The 20552-nt window shown below is 38.1% G+C and overlaps 1 protein-coding gene across 1 annotated transcript in view; it reads left to right on the top strand.

Moving 5' to 3' along the window:
• The window catches only part of CFAP54 (cilia and flagella associated protein 54), a 165989-nt gene that overhangs the window by 27519 nt on the left and 117918 nt on the right, over positions 1-20552 (top strand). Inside the window, exons 14-19 of the mRNA XM_063309328.1 lie at positions 135-269; positions 2945-3089; positions 9777-9844; positions 11898-12026; positions 13774-13925; positions 20234-20390. Coding sequence (XP_063165398.1) covers positions 135-269; positions 2945-3089; positions 9777-9844; positions 11898-12026; positions 13774-13925; positions 20234-20390 — 786 coding nt within the window. The remainder of the gene's footprint in view (positions 1-134; positions 270-2944; positions 3090-9776; positions 9845-11897; positions 12027-13773; positions 13926-20233; positions 20391-20552) is intronic.

Raw genomic sequence — 20552 nt, 5'->3', positions numbered from 1 at the left:
AGAAGTTGTAATTACTGAAGGAACATGTGGACTAGGCATTTGGAGAAAAGGAACATATCAAATAGAAACGTATTTTGATATTTACAAGGTTTGTTAACTATTTGTTAAGCATTTGAAAAATACTTTTCTTTCAGGTTCACCTGACAGACAGAGAAATGATAATTGATGCAACTATGTTTTTATGGCAAAAATGTAAAGTAGAAATTCAAAAGATCCAGATGAGTGGAAGTAACTTCTTAAAGCTCATTCATAAGTACCAAACACCCAAGGTAATCCTTTATCATGAACCTACATATCTATAAAGAGTTCACTTGCTGGTTTTGAAGTGGGTACTGATATTTGCTTGTTAAACTCTGCCTAGTATAACTAGGATAACTTCTGTAAGGAAAATGAAGTTCCGTTTGCTTATGATATGCCATGTGAGGCAAGGGGGCCATATGTAATCGGCTGAAAGCTGAGCACAAAGAAGGCAGTGGATGTGGAAGAGCTCCAGTTCAGGTGTTTTTTTAAAGGAGAGGCACAGTGTAGCTCCTTAGGGAATGATAGATGAAAAAAAGTAGAAGAAGGTAGAATAACTAAAGATGCAAAGCTACTGTGGACAGTTTGCAGAAAAGAAATTGGCAAAGAGATTTGGGAAATGTTCGTTTTATGTTTAATTCTTTTTAAGCTGGGTATCAGAGCAGTTTGTTACTATCAGTAGGAATACTAATTAAAACATTAGATTGTTGAGATTATTATGATGACTGCTATTTCTTCCTCTCCCATTTTAAAGGCATTTAGTTATAATAGTCTACATGATGGCTGAATAGTTCAGTTGTTAATGTTAAAGAAGCAACAGGTAGAAAAGGCAGTAAGACATGTCACTTTGCTGGGATCTTACTACTACTACTACTTACTTACTACTCTTTTACTACTACTACTTGTTCTGTATTCTGGATTTTTCAGTCCTTTAGCCTCTCCCTTTTCATATAATGTAAACTTGTTTGATAGGTTTCTTTTCTGATTCTCTATTCTTAGACCTTAAGAATATGACTCAACCAGTGAGCTACGAAACTTTTTTTAGCAAATTGCCACTGCGTTCTCCATGGTCTTTATAGACAGGCCCCTAATATTAATGTTAGGGCTGCATTCAGTCCATAGTATGCATGCTCATAGGGAAGTGGCTCCTGCCTTCCCACTGAGTTTCTGCATAGCAATGATATTAGAGGAGGTTTTGTTTTTGCTTTTCTTGAGATGTTCCAAATTGTAGCAGCAAATACTTCTTGATTGGAGGGCATGGTATCTGCTTCTTCTAGTATGCTGAAGATCATAGAATGTGTATGTTTCACCAGCTAGGCATAGTGAATGGCTCATCACAGCCCTGGGTATCATAACTATTTTCTTTTGGATAAGCAGTATTATGCAAACTGCAGAAAAAGAATGAAAAGCAGTAAACAAAATAAATTGGAGGCAAGAGGTAAAAGAAGAAAGAAAACAAATCTAAATCTAATTCACATCAACACCATTCACTATACTTCATATAGTTCTATTCTTGCAAAATATTGTTGCTTCCATCATATCGATATACCACTTCATATGAAGATCTTACGAATTCTACCCAACCATAACTTTCTCAGTCTTCCTCTTCTTTTCAGCCCATTCACTCTTCCTTCATATACTTGTTTTGCAATTTAGGCCTGATTCATACTCTGCATATGACCAGACTACCTCAAAATGTTTCTTTCATACTGGTGACTCACTTTTGAATTCAGTCTTGTTCAGTCTTGTACCATTCACTAAACATTCATCAAGCTTTTATCCTTACTAATCCCCTCAATTTTTCATTGTACTATAATCAGATAAATAAAACTTCTAGATTTCATTCCTTATCCATGAGTAGATACAAATAAACATGCTCAAACTGTGCATTCAAAACTAACTGGTACTTACTAGTCATTATTCTTATTCATTCTTGGGTCCCTGAAGAGCCCAATAATTCTCTTGCCTTGTCTTCACCTATCAGTTTATGTGAGTTAACAGAGTAACTTTTGATTTGGATTACATTAATTCAGAATGTATAGTTCTTTTCAAAACTCCTTCATGTTTTTATATCATCCACTAGAGCACAACATGCAGATGATACCAACCTGTGAATTCCTATTTTCATACATAGCACATGACTCTAAATGACACCAGTTCATAGTTTCTGACATACATTTTAGATATTCCATTCATAATTAAATATATAGCTTCAGTTCTTCTCATGTACTTATCAATTCCTCTCCATAAAACAGAACACTTTTTTTTAGATCTGTTACATCCTCCCCCCCCCCCACTTTTTATCAAAAACATATAACATATTTGTGTTTCTTTTCTAGTTTTCATTCATTGATTCATGTTCTTAAACATGTTCTCTAATACTTCAATCTTCCACATGTCATGGGCAAGCAAGATTTTCACCTAACAGTTTTAGAAAGAAAAAAAAAGTAGATTGGTTACCATATCACATTCGGCACTCCTTAGTAATGATTTGATAACACAGTTTTGGCATGTTTTGACCAGTATGTCACAAAGGTAACCAAACTCAGTTTTATCCCAGTCATACTGACTTTATGCTATGAAAGCTGGGCTCTCAGAGACCACCCTGAAATTACCACACAGTTGTCCACATCCTACCAACCAAGAGGTACAGTACATACAGTGTACTGATGGACACTTAAAATACCCTTTCTTGATGGTACATTAAATAGTTGCTGTGGAAGCAGTGAATATGTGAACGTTTGCCTAGCTCTAGAAAATTTCAAATGTTGCCTTGGGTAAGTGAGAACTGGTATGTGTGATTGCACTGATTCCATGACAGTTATAGGTAAGCAAAATTATCATTGTTCATCTCTGCATATTTATTTCCTATCTGTAAATTTTACAGTAAATCTCTAAAAATCTTTAATTTTGTTTGTTTGCTTAGTGGCTTCACATTCTTTATGTAATTAATGAAGTAATTCACACCATTAATCTTGGAAACACTAATCCTGTATTAATAGCTGAAGTATCATTACGGCTAACATCAGTGATGGAAAATATTGCAGACTTCAAATCTGGAGACACATCAGGTACATGGTTTTTAAAAGTTGGTTGAAAACACACAATAATGCTATATAGTGTTATAAAATATTGAACTAACCCTATTTCATTTAACATTTATATGAAGCTGCTAAGAGATGCCATCTTCCCCTCCTCTGCCACCCCAACCCCTCCCATCCCTTTGTGGGGCAGATGCTTCAGATGTGGCAGTAGGGGAAGTCCTGCTCCAAGTGGAGAAGGAAGGGGGGCAGATCTATTATCATGTGCCTTTTACTCTAGAGTGCTCCTCCCAGCAGAAGGGAACTATGATATTCTCAGTAAGGAGTTCCTGGTGGTAAAAACTGCCTTCCAGCAAAGGAGACACCTGCTGGAAAGAGCAGCCCACCCTATACAAATGGGTAAAGACCATAAGGATTTAGAGGTTCTGCACAATGCAGAATGGGCAATGCTCAATTTCTCATCCCTTGGCAAATCAGGTGGGCACAATTTTCCTCCCACTTTGGTTTTTACATCTCCTACGTCTAAAATATTTCATTCGTGAATCTAGAAAAAACAGCTTCACAGTTGACAGGCCAAAAGGCATCACTGTGTATTTGAACTTGCCGTAGCTTGTATCAAAGGCTGTAAAATATTTGTGCCCTTCTTTCATTCTGATTAGGTTGTAAGCACTTCCCAAGTCTAGTTTTGTAAAGATTTGTGCCTTTCGTAGTCGGTCTAGTAGATTTGAGATAAGTTGGAGTGGATAATGGTCTCTAATCATCACTCTGTTCACTAGCAGTCTTGACTAGTGTCTGAAGGCTGTAAGGATCTGGGTGGGGAAAAACAACTTCAGACTTAAGCAAGTTAAAGTGGCTGATATTCAAAAGCTGGCAATTTCCAGAATAGTATCAACGTTGACTCTGGATAGCATTGTGCACCCAGTGAAGAGCATGTGTGCAATCTGGAGTGCTCCTGGACTCATGGCTCCTGCTGAAAGAGCAGGTGGAAGTGGTGGACAGGAAAGCCTTTGCTCCCTTTCATTACGTGTATCAGTTTGGGCCTTTTTGGAACATGAGGCACTGACCGCAGTTACTAATGCCCTTTTTGCTTCACAACCAGAGTACTATAAATCACTTTAGACTGCCCTTGAACACCATCTAGAAACTTCAAGTTGTGCAAAATGTGTCTACTGTCTGATAATAAGGGAACTCCATTAGACCTTTTTTATGGGAGCTACATGGGCTGTCAATTTGCTTCCAGGTGAAATGTATGCTATTTATCACCTATAAAGTTCACCTAGTTATCTCTGAGACCATCTGTGTCCCTCATGAGGTGTAGTGGGAAGGAGCTTGGAAAAGAGTATTCCCCATAGGTGACTATCCCCTCTGTAACAGCTTATACCTGAGACAGGATCGTTTCCTTCCTTCATAACACTTTGAAAATCAGTAATGATCTTCTTGTTCCACAGAGCCTTCTGGGACTGAAGGGTGAAGGAGAATTACTATGAGTATCAGTGATTTTGTTCAATAATATTGTGTGTTTTGTAGTTGCTTGTAATATGGGACTTTAAGTCATTTAAGTTTGTTTCAATTGAAGTGGTGTAGAAGTTGCATTAATAAACCCATATATTAAAACAACATCAATAAACAGCTTTGCATCAGCCACATTGCATCCGATCACTACCTGGCATCCTCCACACTGAAGGTTTTATGGAAGAGCATAATCTTAATGGCTTTCCTGCATGTTAACATAGAGGGAGCCATTCTAACCTCAGGGGATGATTATTTCAGAGTGAGGGTGTTATGACTGAGAAGACTCTGGGCTGCTGTTCCTTTAACAACTTGGGGGAGGTGAATCTGTAGCGTGCTCTCTTGGCCAATGTGTATTGGATGAGCAGGGTTATTTTTGGAACAGATGATCCTTAGGTGAGAACCCAAGTCATAAAGAACCTTATATGTAATAACCAGCACCTTGAATTGAATCTGGAAGCCAGTGCAGCTCTTGCAGTATAGGTGTTCTTCTGTACTGGCTATTATTTTTCAGCAAGTAGACAGCTGCATTTTGCATCAACTGTAGCTTCTGAGTGACAAATAAATGTCAGGGATAGTGGGACTGCTCAGCTTCCTGAGACCCTTAAGCCTTGTATTGTCCAAAATAACAAAGGATGTTAACAAAAGAAATTATCTAAAATTCTCCTGTATGAATCAATAAAGAGATAGAAATGTAATCCTTTTTTCCTACTTATCTGCTAAAAAAACTATCACATCAACATACAATTTTCAGTACTTCCACACTTTGTTGTATAGTCAATTTCAGAAAATGGCACTGCTGCTTTGCAGTTGTGCTCTAAGGCTCTCCTTTAATTCTGTTCAATTCCCATACAATTCTATTCAATTCAACTTCTACATGGAATAGTGAGATTATCTTGAAGATGAGGGCCATAGTGTCACCTGTACTTGTCACCAATAACACCCAGCTTTTCTTCTGTTTTTCAAATTTTGACTAGATAGGTATTTTGAACTGGTGCGTGGATATGCTAATGGACTTGATGATTCCAGACAAGAGGGAAGCACTAGGGTTGGTTTTTCTATTGAGTTAAATGCAGCCAATCTGTTTTGTGTATAATTGTACTCTCCCAAAGAGTACTTGAAATACCAGTGGCCTCAGGGATGCAGAACATTTTTTTGGCATCAGCTGATATACCAGTAATGGCAGCATTTAGGGAAAGATAGTTTTATAACAGTTCTCTATTCCCTGGTAATATTTGGATTACTGCGGTGTGTTAATTATAGAGCTGCCTTAGAAAATGGAATAGGAATTGCAGTTAGGAAGGCAAAATGGTATAGTCATAAATAGTTGGATCATCTCTTTTTTGTTTCTTGTAAATCAGAATTATAATAGCCAAGCCCCAGGACTTTAGAATCTTGGTGGAACAATCTGTTGCTGTAAAAAGTGTTACATAGTTAAGCTACTTAACTATTCAGTTTCTGAGTATAAAAGTAGGGGCCACTGGAAAAAGGAGATCATATCCAATCCATGTCCACAGAAGGGGCGTCAATCTAAAGGAAAAAAATTATCTTCCCAGATACCAGTAGGTGTGTTGAGAGAAGGGACAAGTCATCTTATCTGAGAGAAATGAGACTATGAAATTCCAAAAAATGGCAGGTTCTTTGCAGGGGTTGCTGCTATCAGACATTGCCAGGATTCCCTAATAGCTTTCCTTCTTTTTCACAAATCAATTGCTTATACTCCTTTTGTTCAGTTTCAGTAACTTGCTGGCTGAACAAAAAACAAGCTTCCATTTATACAGTTTGAAATACTGACTCCTAGTGTCTTGGCGTACATGAACAAAACAGGCGTGATACTCATTTGTGTGTCTCCTGACAGTAGAGGATTGTAAGATGATCAACATTGGCTGAAACAACTTAATTAAATTCTGATGCACCTCCCACTATTGCTGAATGGAATAAGTTAGTTGGCTCCGGTAATCATCAATTTGGATCATTTAGCCCAAGTGAGGCAGAGGTCATTGGTTACAATTATGGTATGACAGAGCTGAAAATGCTATCTGTCAAAGGTTCTCAGATATAAACTTCCTGGGAAGTGATTGCTTTCAGGGCAATTGTCTAAAGTAAATTTAAATATATAGGTGTTAGGCTATGTAATATCCCAGTGGAGATAAAGAGTCAGAACCAGCCGAATGTACATTTTTGATTGGATGGTCATCACTTGTGGACCCATTATGAATTGTCAAATTCAATTTTGTGGAAGTTTGGATGAGACAGGCCTTTATAATTCCCAATCACTTCTTTAGATTGACATTGTAAAATTGGGAATGTTCTAGGGACTGGCAATTAAGTTTGGCAAAAACAACTTATCATCTGTCCCATTTGTCACATTAAAATCACTAACCAGTACTGAGTATACTACATAACTCTTTTATATATGTTTCTATTTTACCTTACATGAATTTTTATCTGTGACTGTAGCACGAGGGGGGAATATATACATTAATAAAAGCAGTTAACTCCTATTAATTTAAGCAATGCTGCCATTACATACCATTCCAGTGGTTGCAGATTGAACATACGAACCTGCAGGAAGTGGAAATTAGCATGCCTAAACCCCCACAAAGTGTCCCTTGAGCTGCTCCAAGCACAGCTTCCAGGATAGCTTTCTTGAACTCTCTAGGAGCAGTTTGCCCATATGCAGTGTTTCCTAAAAGAAAACTGTGTTATAGTTGGAAATGTATGCCAGAAATTCTTTCTTCTGGCTTTCCAATCTTCAAAATCCCAGGGAATAAGAACCAGAGGGCGAGCTGTAGTTGAATGCTTGAACAGGCTGTGGTATCACTAGAGATATTTTAGGAGAGACTCCAGGCCTGTTATAGCCCACATCTCATTTATGGTTGTCAGTTGTCCCTCAGTAAGGATGGAATAGGAGCCTTCAAAGCCTTTTTTACGTTCTTTGAATTCTGCAAGGCTAGACTCATGTCATGTCATGTGGTGTCTCGGTCCACAGGAGGAGAAGATTGGTAGGGCTTCAAAATCCTCTATTTCAGTGCTGGGGAAGGACTTGGTGCAGTCCCATTTTTTGAGCCATCCAAATTGGTTAATGGAGCAGTGGTTTCACACATTGCAGATAAAGTTTGCTTGAGATCTCCCAGTCTCTTTAGTAGATCATCCTGCTTATAACTTGGCAAAGCTCCCAAAGTGTCAATTACTTCTGCCTCTAGAGAGTCAAGGGCAATCTGTCTTCCTGTCGCTTTCTAAGGTGGTTTATCAAGGAGGCTGCTCTCAAGGAAACTGCTGGTTCATGTCTTCATGCTTATCTGTAGCTGCCACATTTCATGTTTAAAGTATCAGCAGCATCTTCCTGATATAATTCGAAGAGTGAATAATCTGTACCTCACAAAATACAAATATATATTTTGGAAATATAAAGTGCCCCAAAGGGCTTCATTTTAAAGAGCATGCTTAAACGTCAGCAAAATTCACTTGCTGCCCATTTCACTGGGCAGCCAGTTTTACTCTAACAGATCAATTGCATAGTAAGGACAGTGAAGTAACTGGCCTACGGAGAAACAAATTGCTTCTTTGAACCCCACAGGCTATTGAATCTGTTAAGGGTGATTGGTGAGGAAATCTGGCTATTTTGGAAGCTGTCATTGTTTTTACTTTCAGACTTCTTGTCTTTCAAGAACCAAGGAGAGGCTCTTTCTGAGTTCATCACCCATTTTGTTGGATTCAGTTTTAAGATAAGGATTATTATTTTTTTTGGATAAATGCAGTTTGCTTATTTTTAGATCCAGGATTTTGTGCTGTAGCAAACTCTGCTAATTTGGCGTGATAGGACTGAGTGAATACAACAAGGACTTTTTCAGTGAGTCCAATTTCCCTATTAAATATTCAAAGATTGAAATTACAGTCTGTGCACTCAATAAGCATTGACCGGATACAAGATATGTAATCTTGTCATTATTAAGGATCTCTTCCTGGCAGCCTTTTGTAGTGAATGCTGTGACAGAATTAACAGCAGCTGCCTTATGAGAAGGAGCTATTGAATCTGGAGTGCCCAGGGACTCAGATTCCTCATGGTAGGGAGTGGAGAAATTTTCTGCTAGTTGGGTCACTGTCTCAGTTTTCAAATCCTACTCCAGCACGTCATATTTGTTAATGTGCCCAAATCTTTTTCTACTGTAGCTTTGTTATTATTTCTATTACTGTATTACTTGCATCATCGTTCCTCTTCTTATGTCCTGTGAGATTGTCAATTTTTTTGTTGTGTGGATAGTCTGTACAACATCTTTATTCCAAAGTTCACTCTCTGTTGTTTTCTTTTTCTCATTATTTTATCTTTTCTTTTAACAGGGAGTGTAGATAAAATACTTGGCCTATAGAGGATAAAAGCTAATCATACACAGTTAAGTTCAGGATCTGGTGAAATAAAATAAAATCATAATAAAATAGGGCATTTAGAAAGGCAGCAGAGAGAGCTAATAAAAACGTGCTTTCACTTCACCATCTTAACTCCATCCCCCTGGTTATTAATAGAGAAGTATTTATACCTATCAGCTTCTATTAACAGACATATTACCTTATAGCTGTTGTAATGCCTCTGTTTTCAAACCAATATTCTGTCACTTACCCTATTCAGGTCCAATTCAGAATGCTGGTGTTAATATATAAAGATAGTTTCTGCCTGTATATTTCTGTGTTATTATTACAATGATAAGTGAGATATTTTGGGCCATTTAATTGGTCAAGTTCTTTTAGGCTGTGAATTTTAGGTCTTGGCACTAATTATCTTTTCTCTTACTGTTTTTATATTTCTGTGTTAATATGTTAATAAGTGTGGAGCTTATGTCAAATCTATTAGTTTTATGTTAGGCAGTGGTTGAAATAGTGGCATTATACTGATTGACTTCCGAAGTTTAACATTTGCTAATTTTCAATTACATAACAAATAAAGGAAATAACCTTTGAATGGTTCATTGGTCTATAATATGTTCATTCTTAACTTGTGTGAAACCTGATGTTCAGTTAAAACTGTCCTTGGAATTAAATGGCAGTTACTGAGTTTTGAGCAGCATATATTAAACTGTTTTTAAAATAGTACAGTATGTGTTTTCAGTTATGGAAACAAGATTAAGAACCAGATAACTTTATTACTTGGCTATTAATATAATAGATTTAATACAGTGCTTTTTTTTTTTTTACCTTTTCCCTTTCCTGCAGTTTTAGCAAAAGACAATTCTCTGTTGCTTTCAGAATACTGTACCAGTGACATTCCTTCATTAATACAGGTACTTTTCCCTTGACACCTAGATTAATATTTGCAGTTGATTATAATTTTGAAAAGCCATTGGCACTCACAATTCAAAGTGAAAACTGTAATAGAAAAAAAGTACATTCCAAAGAAGAGAAGGTACTGCAAATACTGGGAAAGCTTGCTGCGTTTCAGCCCAGAAGTGAGAATTCAGCATGTAAAATGTTAGTCTCAAAGAAGGGTCAAGAGTCAAACTAAAAGATCTGTAATTTTTTTCTAACTCAAGTGAAAACCCAAAGTAGAGAAGAATTCCCAGATTATATCCCAATAGTTTCTTCTTTTAAGAACTTCACATGCTGGATCAGTAATAACAACAGCCCGCTACTCCAGTAATTGGGGAAGAGAGAAGGTAGAAGTATTTTACTCTTTTCCTTCTCTACCAGAGCTTTTAAGAAACATAGCTTTTGGAGCAGCTAAAATTTAAACTGAATTATTTTCCATTAAACAAGAACAAAAGAACCCTTACCCTTATCTAATTTGAGCCAATCTGAAACAAAAATGTTGAGGAGAGGGAAAGCTCACACTTTACTACTATCTGTACAATTCCTGAACTCCACAGTATACATAATTATATTTTATATGTATATTTATTGATATTATTCTGATTTTATTGAATTTTATACTGTTTTATTGTGAACCGCCCAGGGACCCCCGAGTGGGGGAGATGGGCGGTAATAAAAATATGACAAATAAATAAATAAATAATCCCTGTGTGTTGAATTAATGTCTGCTTTGCATTGAGTTCCATATCCAGAACCAAATATTGTTTATGTAACAGTTGAAATTTAAAAATGACAGCCAGTTTGGTGTAGTGGTTAAGGTACCAGGCTAGAAACAGGGAGACTGTGAATTCTAGCCACACCTGAGGCACAAAGTCAGCTGGGTGCTTTAGGCCAGTCACTTTCTCTCAACCGTGGGAAGGAGGCATTTCTGAAAATCCTGCCAAGATAACTTCAGGGACTAGTCCAGGCAGTTTCCAGGAGTCAGCACTGTCTTACCAGAGAAGTATGTTGTTGTTGTTTATTCGTTTAGTCGCCTCCGACTCTTCGTGACTTCATGGACCAGCCCACGCCAGAGCTTCCTGTCGGTCGTCAACACCCCCAGCTCCCCCAGGGACGAATCCATCACCTCTAGAATATCATCCATCCATCTTGCCCTTGGTCGGCCCCTCTTCCTTTTGCCTTCCACTTTCCCTAGCATCAGCATCTTCTCCAGGGTGTCCTGTCTTCTCATTATGTGTCCAAAGTATTTCAGTTTTGCCTTTAATATCATTCCCTCAAGTGAGCAGTCTGGCTTTATTTCCTGGGGGATGGACTGGTTTGATCTTCTTGCAGTCCAAGGCACTCTCAGAATTTTCCTCCAACACCACAGTTCAAAAGCATCTATCTTGCTTCTCTCAGCCTTCCTTACGGTCCAGCTCTCACAGCCATATGTTACTACGACCACAGAAGTATACAAAATTAGAAATAGGCATGAAATATATTATGAATTGCTGGCATGATTATTGAGCTAGAAATAAAGGCCGTGTGTGTAGACTTCTAGTAATTCTAGCAAATATTATCTAGTTTTACATCATCAAGAAACTTGTGATAGATTTGGAAGCTGTATACTGTACAAGTACAAAAAATAATTTTAGAGTCATACATTTTTGTATTAGCAAATAATTGTTTGAAAAGATTATTTTATTATCAGAAAATAGAAGGTGGCGGTTTTTTTGGTATGTTATGTGCCTCTATCCAGTGAAGGGATTATGTCATTGAGCCTTTCAGGCATATCTTGAGGTTCTTCACACTGCTTCACTATATTTTTTAACCAATTCAGCTGCATCTAATATATTGGTGCTGCTCATAATGTAATTCTCTTGCTTAAGACTTAAAGTAACAACTAGAAATGTGACTATATCCTAATAGATACCATTTTGTTTCTCTTGGTTTTCTCTGTAGTTCTTAAAACAAAGTCTTAGAACCAAAAATTAATTACCTTTCTTTCACTTTTGTCTTCACTAATCAAATGTATGAATGTTTTTTCAGCAACCTCCCCTAGAACAATTATTTTTGGCTTATGAGTATATTGACAGAGCAATTCGTGCAATTAATCGAGCTCATATACTAACAGTTTTACCTGATGGATCATCAGTGCTTGATAATTACTGTAAAAAGGTAAGCAATCCAAAGTAACAGATCACTGTAGATGACTAGCTGAAAAGTTTGACTGACTCTGGAGCAGTTGTGCACAGATTGCTTCTAATTTTTGGCAGCAAGGTCAGAAGGACACCATTTTTCTAACCTTATTAGAAAGTTATGCAAGAGAAAACCTTGATCAGCCATTTTTAAAGCAAAGTGCTATGAACTGATAAAACACAAATTAAATTTCAGCCACAATTCCACAAGTTATATTTGAAGAAAAAAAGGTGAAGCAATTGAAGAAACAAATACTATTAAACGTGGGTTAGCTCTATTATGCTTTGGGGTTGTGTGGTAGCCAGGAAATGTACTGCAGGTGGAAGAAGCAATAGATTCAAGTAAATAGCAACATATCCTAAAAGCTAATGTCCCCTAGCCAGTGAAGAAGCTGAAAAGAAGTTGAATATTTCAGCAAGACAACTATCATTCTAAAGCATAGTTAACCATGGGCATATAAAAAAAATCAGAAGTACTGGAAAGAAATTCCAGCATTATTAAAAAAAATTAAGGATAACGCTTGAATTGAAACCTTAGTCTTTTTCTTGTAGGAATCTTTCCAGAACAAATAAATAAAAATACCACAATTTATTAAGATATATCTTATGCCTGCGAGGACAAATTTGGCCCAACATTGGAAAAGAGATACTTAAAAGTTTTGTCGTGATTTTTAATCATTTCTCAGGATGGTATAATGAGTCTAGTTTCATATAATGAATTTCAAATTTTATAACCATCGTAAATTGTTTATTTGCTGATAATTTATTTTCCATCCACTATGTCCTCTTTCACTTTCTTCTTTTTTCTTTCATATAGTCATTTTAGTCCATAAAAGCTTTAACATTAATGTTAAAATGTTCAACCCCCACCCTCCTTACTTAACCAAGCAGTCATTATAGGAAACAGAGATAAAAGCTTTGGAATTACCTGACTTGAGTATTACTGAAATTGTAGGAGGTTTCAAACAGGCAGTGCATGCAAGGGACCCTCAGAATATTTCTGTGCTGGAAGAGTTCTGAAAGAGTGGTGAAAAAATACTGAAAGCAAGAATAGAAAGACTGTTAGTGGGCTATAGAAAATGTTTGGAAGCTGTCATTTCTCCCTAAGGTGATGTTACTAAGTACTGACTGGAAGTCTGTCCAAACTTCTGTAGCTGTCACATTCTATTTTTTTTTTAAACTGAATCTGTAAACAAGTACACATGAATAATAAGTATGTACTCCAGTTTGCAGAAAGATGTTTTTACACTGTATAGAGATTGCGTCAACTTCTGTTCAGCTTAGGATTCATTGAAGCATATCATTTCATTAGGGATGCCTGAACTTTTGTGTGCATCATTACACTTGACCAGAATGCTTTAGTTTGAATTCCTGTACTGGGAAGTTGGACTCAGTTGCAGTATCTAAATGGTCCTTCTAATAATTCTGTGGAACAGTATATTAAAGGAAATGAGGACTATTTAATGATGATGATAAACCTGAATAACATATCTGAGTTAGAGAAAAAAAATTTTCTACTGTCTCGTGTGGAAGGGTTTTTTCCCCTAAACCTTATGATTTGTTTTTATTTATACCTGTGATTTGTGTTATACTAATTATTACTCTTTATTAAGTTTTACTTGTTTTAATAGAACCAATAAAATATTTCAAAAGAATGCTGAATAGTCATTTTGAAAAATGCTTCCTAAAATATATAAAGATGAATTGGCAGATTTTTTTTCAATCAGATGACTGCAGAAGAGCAGAATTTGAATAAAACTTTATCATCTGATAATGAGAGATCAGTAATAGGAAACAATTTTATTATGGATTTACACACTGAACTTATTCAGGCTCAGCACCGAATAGCAGTTAAACTACTTAACGCAACACAAGGTAGGTAAAGTAAGATGATATAATTTTTGGTAACAACATTTCATACTGAAGGACAATTCAAATTTTATTATGGGTCATAAATATAAAAAAATAATTTTTAGAAAGTTTAGTATTCATTTATTGTGTATTTATTAATAATTGATTTATGGATCCAGATTATTTCTGTCATGGTACTATTCTCACTGAATAGTAGTTACATATTTCCAGTGTAAAGCTGTAAAAAATTGGATTTTTCTACCCAGCTAAAGTTTTTGTTCTGATGCCTCATATTACAGAATTGCAAGTGTGGCCACTATTGCTTAGTTTTTATAAGTCTGAAATTAATAATAATTGTTTTTTTTTTTTTCATTTCCTTTCATTAAGAAACTTTTTTTTCACACATACACATATATATCCAGCCAAATAATGGAAACTCATTGCTTTTTCCTGACTGTATGTAACCAAAGTGCCCATCTTGTTCAGCTGCAGCCTGTAGTACTAAAAAATTATGTGATCAGTGAACAGAATTGGGTCAGAGTATTACATCAGGGTTGAGGAAGTTACTGGATATCTCTGGCACTAGGTTGGAAAAGAAGTTGATGCCATGTGAAGAACATGTTGAGTCTTGAATGGAAAGGATGTCTGAAAAAATGGCCAGCAAGGTACACTGGAAGGTGCAAGCACGTACCAGTGAAACAGCAGATCTCTCCTCTCCTCTCCTCTCCTCTCCTCTCCTCTCCTCTCTTCCAGAAGATTTGGAAAAGCCTGCCATTAGGAGGGTTCCTACAATTATGGAATGTTTGGGGGATATTAGACAGCCCACTCCATCAAGCTAGTGGTGTGACTATCTTAAGAAAACTAGGAGAATATCAGGAACATAATGAAATAACTACCAGTACTTTCAATTTATATGTTTTCAGTCTATAAGTTTATTTGTTTAGTCTGTTTTTATAGTCAAATTTTCTTGAGAGAAAGCAGATAAAGCTGGATCAGATACAACCAAGCATGGGTCCAGATTATTAATGAGGTTTGGATGCAACTGCTTAACACCAAGTTTTCTAGGTAGATTATAATAAATACAAACCAGAGTAAATACCAAAATACAAGTATAAAATGCATTTGGAAAAAAAAGAAAGGAAAAATCCTTGATGGACAGCAAAACTATGAGTTACTTACCATGTCATGTATCATATGTTTCTGTCATATAATTGTTAAAATAGCAAGCTATATATTACTGTGCTTTACAGTATATAGTTAGTTCTAGAACATTCATCTAATCCTGTTTAAAAGGACAAGGCTTCACTATTTCAGTTCATCTCAGGTTGCTGAAGCTTTGTGGTGATAATCAGCTTTATGGCAATAATCCAGTAATGTTAAATTGGAGCTAAGACAAATATGTTGATAGTGAAGGAAGCCTACTTTGTAGTTCTTCTGAAAGAACTCTGTACAACCTAAGCATTTATTTGACATTTTAGCTGTCTTGGTTCCTTCATTACTTTATCTTTACAGTTTAAGAAGCAACAGACACTTGCCACATATTTTCAGATAGGAATAATCAAAATATAGAGCTCAAACCTTTTCTGTCTCTGATTTAAAATATTTCCCTATATTACATCATTATCTATTAATATTAGATATTATTTACAGAAACATTTTTGATAATCTGCTAGATCTGTTTTGAGTACGTATAAGAGAAATTGATTTTGAAATCTGTGGCTTCTACTTGCAAGAAGAATACAGATTATCAGAAGGGATAAGTATCAAAATCTAGGGTGGTATCAGAAAGCCAAAGGCAACATTTAATAAAGGTATGCAGGGAGTCCTCAGTTAACAATGGCAATTGGGATTGGAACTTCTGTTGCTAAGTGACGCAGTCATAAAGTGTGATGTTACGTGACCACGTTGCTTGTTGTTTATTCATTTAGTTGCTTCTGGCTCTTTGTGACTTCATGGACCAGCCCACGCCAGAGCTTCCTGTCGGTCGTCAACACCCCCAGCTCCCCCAGGGACGAGTCCGTCACCTCTAGAATATCCATCCACCTTGCCCTTGGTCGGCCCCTCTTCCTTTTGCCCTCCACTCTCCCTAGCATCAGCATCTTCTCCAGGGTGTCCTGTCTTCTCATTATGTGGCCAAAGTATTTCAGTTTTGCCTTTAATATCATTCCCTCAAGTGAGCAGTCTGGCTTTATTTCCTGGAGTATGGACTGGTTTGATCTTCTTGCAGTCCAAGGCACTCTCAGAATTTTCCTCCAACACCACAGTTCAAAAGCACCTATCTTCCTTCGCTCAGCCTTCCTTATGGTCCAGCTCTCGCAGCCATATGTTACTACGGGAACACCATTGCTTTAACTATGCGGACCTTTGTTGTCAGTGTGATGTCTCTGATCTTAACTATTTTATCGAGATTGGTCATTGCTCTTCTCCCAAGGATTAAGCGTCTTCTGATTTCCTGACGGCAGTCAGCATCTGCAGTAATCTTCTCACCTAGAAATACAAAGTCTTTCACTGCTTCTACATTTTCTCCCTCTATTTGCCAGTTATCAATCAATGTCAGGGCAGCCTCGCTTGGAATAAGACGTGGACTCACTTAGAGGGTCTAAGGATTTCCGGCTTTATTGAAATGGAATGCATGCAGAGAGAAAGACGGGAATACTTGAGGGGTGGCAGGGCATCCCGTTTATACCCCGGTGGCGGACCTTGTCTCCCTCCACCCCCTATTGTCCCCCAAGCCAGGTCCGGATGGGAGATTAGAGTGGTAATGAGTTCGGTGATGGGTGATTCGGGCAATCTCCGACGATCCTCTTTGTCTTCTTGCCTTCGCCTGGTGCAGGTGCGTCCCCCGGGGTAATGGGTGGGAGTTCCCTTGATCTTGCTGATGGCTTCCAGGTCCGGTGTGAGGTGCCCTTCTATTGTCCTGGTGATTTACTTATGGGTTTGGGTGCTTAAGGGATGATGTGTGTGTTTAAGGGATGACGGTTCTCCCTTCCTCTTTCCTGATGTACATGTTCCCCATTGTGATGCACATATGCCTTGCAACGGGGAACATGAATTTCAAGCTGGTTGCCATAATCTTGGTTTTTTTGAGGTTTAGCTGCAAGCCAGCTTTTGCACTTTCTTCTTTCACCTTCATCATAAGGCTCCTCAGTTCCTCTTCGCTTTCAGCCATCAAAGTGGTATCATCTGTATATCTGAGATTGTTAATGTTTCTTCCAGCGATTTTAACTCCAGCCTTGGATTCCTCAAGCCCAGCATGTTGCATGATGTGTTCTGCCTACAAGTTGAATAGGTAGGGTGAGAGTATACAGCCCTGCCATACTCCTTTCCCAATCTTAAACCAGTCCGTTGTTCCGTGGTCTGTTCTTACTGTTGCTACTTGGTCATTATACAGATTCTTCAGGAGGCATACAGGATGACTTGGTATCCCCATACCACTAAGAACTTGCCACAATTTGTTATGGTCCACACAGTCAAAGGCTTTAGAATAGTCAATAAAACAGAAATAGATGTTTTTCTGAAACTCCCTGGCTTTTTCCATTATCCAGCAGATATTGGCAATTTGGTCCCTAGTTTCTCTGCCTTTTCTAAACCCAGCTTGTACATCTGGCAATTCTCGCTCCATGAATTGCTGAAGTCTACCTTGCAGGATCTTGAGCATTACCTTTCTGGCATGTGAAATGAGTGCCACTGTTCGATAGTTTGAACATTCTTTAGTGTTTCCCTTTTTTGGTATGGGGATATAAGTTGATTTTTTCCAATCTGATGGCCATTCTTGTGTTTTCCAAATTTGCTGGCATATAGCATGCATTACCTTGACAGCATCATCTTGCAAGATTTTGAACAGTTCAGCTGGGATGCCGTCATCTCCTGCTGCCTTGTTATTAGCAATGCTTCTTAAGGCCCATTCAACCTCACTCTTCAGGATGTCTGGCTCTAGCTCACTGACCACACCGTCAAAGCTATCCCCGATATTGTTATCCTTCCTATACAGGTCTTCTGTATATTCTTGCCACCTTTTCTTGATCTCTTTTTCTTCTGTTAGGTCCTTGCCATCTTTGTTTTTGATCATACCCATTTTTGCCTGGAATTTACCTCCGATGGTTCTAATTTTCTGGAAGCGGTCTCTTGTCCTTCCTATTCTATTGTCTTCTTCCACTTCCACACATTGCTTGTTTAGAAATAATTCCTTATCTCTTCTGGCTAACCTCTGGAATTTTGCATTTAATTGGGCATATCTCCCCCTATCTCCCCTACTGGAATGCTAAGGTGGGCAGTCAAATGACACCTGGAATTACAGGTAAGCACGGCCTGGGAGAACAAAAGTTGCCTTTTGCTTTCCTTCTTTATTGGGCTACTTCTAGTGTCTCAGCAGACAGCCATTTTGCCTTCTTGGTTTTCTCTTTCTTTGGGATGTATTTTGTTGCCGCCTCTTGAACAATGTTGCGCACTTCTGTCCATAGTTCTTCCGGGACCCTATCTACTAAGTCCAGTCCCTTAAATCGATTCTTCACCTCCACTGCATATTCCTTAGGAATATTAGTGAGCTCATATCTAGCTGATCTGTGGGTCTTCCCTAATCTCTTTAGTCTGATCCTAAATTGTGCAAGAAGTAGTTCGTGATCTGAACTACAGTCAGCTCCAGGTCTTGTTTTTACCGACTGTATAGATGTGCGCCACCTTTGGCTGCAAAAGGTGTAGTCAATCTGATTTCGGTGTTGTCCATCTGGTGAAGTCCATGTATAAAGCCGTCTCTTAGGTTGTTGGAAGAGAGTGTTTGTTATGCACATTGAGTTGTCTTGGCAAAATTCTATCAGCCTATGCCCTGCTTCGTTTTGTTCTCCCAGGCCGTGCTTACCTGTAATTCCAGGTGTCATTTGACTGCCCACCTTAGCATTCCAGTCTCCCGTGATGAAAATAACATCTCTTTTAGGAGTGTTGTCCAGTAGGTGCTGCAGATCCTCATAGAACTGCTCTACCTCAGCTTCTTCAGCATCTGTGGTTGGGGCGTATATTTGGATTACTGTGATGTTAGATGGCTTGCCCTGAATTCGAATTGAGATCATTCTATCGTTCTTTGGATTGTATCTAAGCACTGCTTTAGCCACTTTACGATTAATTATGAAGGCTACTCCATTTCTTCTGTGGTCCTCTTGTCCACAGTAGTAGATCTGGTGGTCATTTGATGTGAAGTGGCCCATTCCAGTCCATTTCAGTTCACTGACGCCCAGAATGTCTATCTTTAATCTTGACATCTCACCAATAACCACATCCAATTTGCCCTGGCTCATAGATCTTACATTCCTGGTTCCAATGGTGTGTTGATCCTTAGAACATCGGATTCGCCGTTCACCACCAGCACCGTCGGCCGCTAGCCGTCCTTTCGGCTTTGAGCTAGCTGCGTCATCACGTCTGGGGCTAGTTGAGCTCATCCTCTGTTCCTCCCCAGTAGCATTTTGACCATCTTCCGACCTGGGGGTCTCATCTTCCGATGGTATACCGACATATCTCTGGTTGTATTGATCCATTTAGTTTTCACGGCAAGAATACTGGGGTGGGTTGTCATTACCTTCCCCAGGGGTCGCAGTTAGTCTGACCTCTCTGTCATGACCTTCCCATCTTGGGTGGCCCTTCACGGTTTAGCTGATGGCATCATTGAGGTGCTCAAGCTCCAGCACCACGACAAGGTAACGATCCTTTGCTGAAGGACCACGTTGCTTAGCAAAGGCAATTCCACCACTTCCCGGTTGCTGTCATTAAGTGAATGACCACAGGTCATTAAGCAAGGACATCATGTGGTTGCCATTTGCAACCTTTTGCCGACTTCCTCATAGACTTTGCTTGTAGGAAGCTGGCAAAGAAGGTCGCAAAGGGTGACCACATGACCGTGGGATGCTCCAATGTTGTAATATTGGAGAGACGCCTTGTGTGAGATGGGTGGCCATATAAATGTGAGCAATAAATAAATAATAGTGAACCGTGCACTGAGCACCTGGGTTACAATCACATGACTGCGGGGATGCCATGATGGCTAGAACTTTGAGGACCTGGTCATAGATGCCATTTGTTCAGCGCCATCACAAGTGCAAATGGTCACTGAACGAGTGGTTGTTAAGCAAGGACCGCTTGTACTACTGTTACATGTCCTGTGTTTCTATATAATTTTAGAGCATATAGTATATATATATACACACACATTTATATGCTTTTTTTTTTAGACACTCAGAGTGATGACAAATGTCCTAAGGCCAAGGCTCTTGCAAAGGATGTAAAACAGTTAAAATGTCTAACAGGTATGTCCTTGTAAAAATAGCCAGCAGCATTAAACTTTTTATGAAGAAATTGTATTACCTTTTTAAAAATATGTTTTACAGAACTAGATATAATGGAGAAAATAAAAAAGAATAAGTTATCCAAAGCTCTCTACTTAATGCAGAAGGCTACACTGATGCTTCCAGTAGGATTAGCTGCTTCTTCCCCAAATCAGCTCCTGGAGGTATATAAATTATATTGTCAATGTATGGAAATTCTGTGCATTATTTTCTTCTTATTTTTCATTGATATGATTATTCATTGGAGCAGTACTTATGAATTGTAGCTTCTGTAGAAACTCAGCATTCCTGAAAATTGTCATAGGAATTCTTTTAATAATAGATAT

The sequence above is a fragment of the Candoia aspera genome, chromosome 7, assembly GCF_035149785.1.
Source record: "Candoia aspera isolate rCanAsp1 chromosome 7, rCanAsp1.hap2, whole genome shotgun sequence".
Classification (NCBI taxonomy): Eukaryota; Metazoa; Chordata; class Lepidosauria; order Squamata; family Boidae; genus Candoia; species Candoia aspera.
The sequence above is the reverse complement of the archived record's forward strand: the minus strand, read 5'-3'. Positions and strand labels throughout refer to the sequence as shown.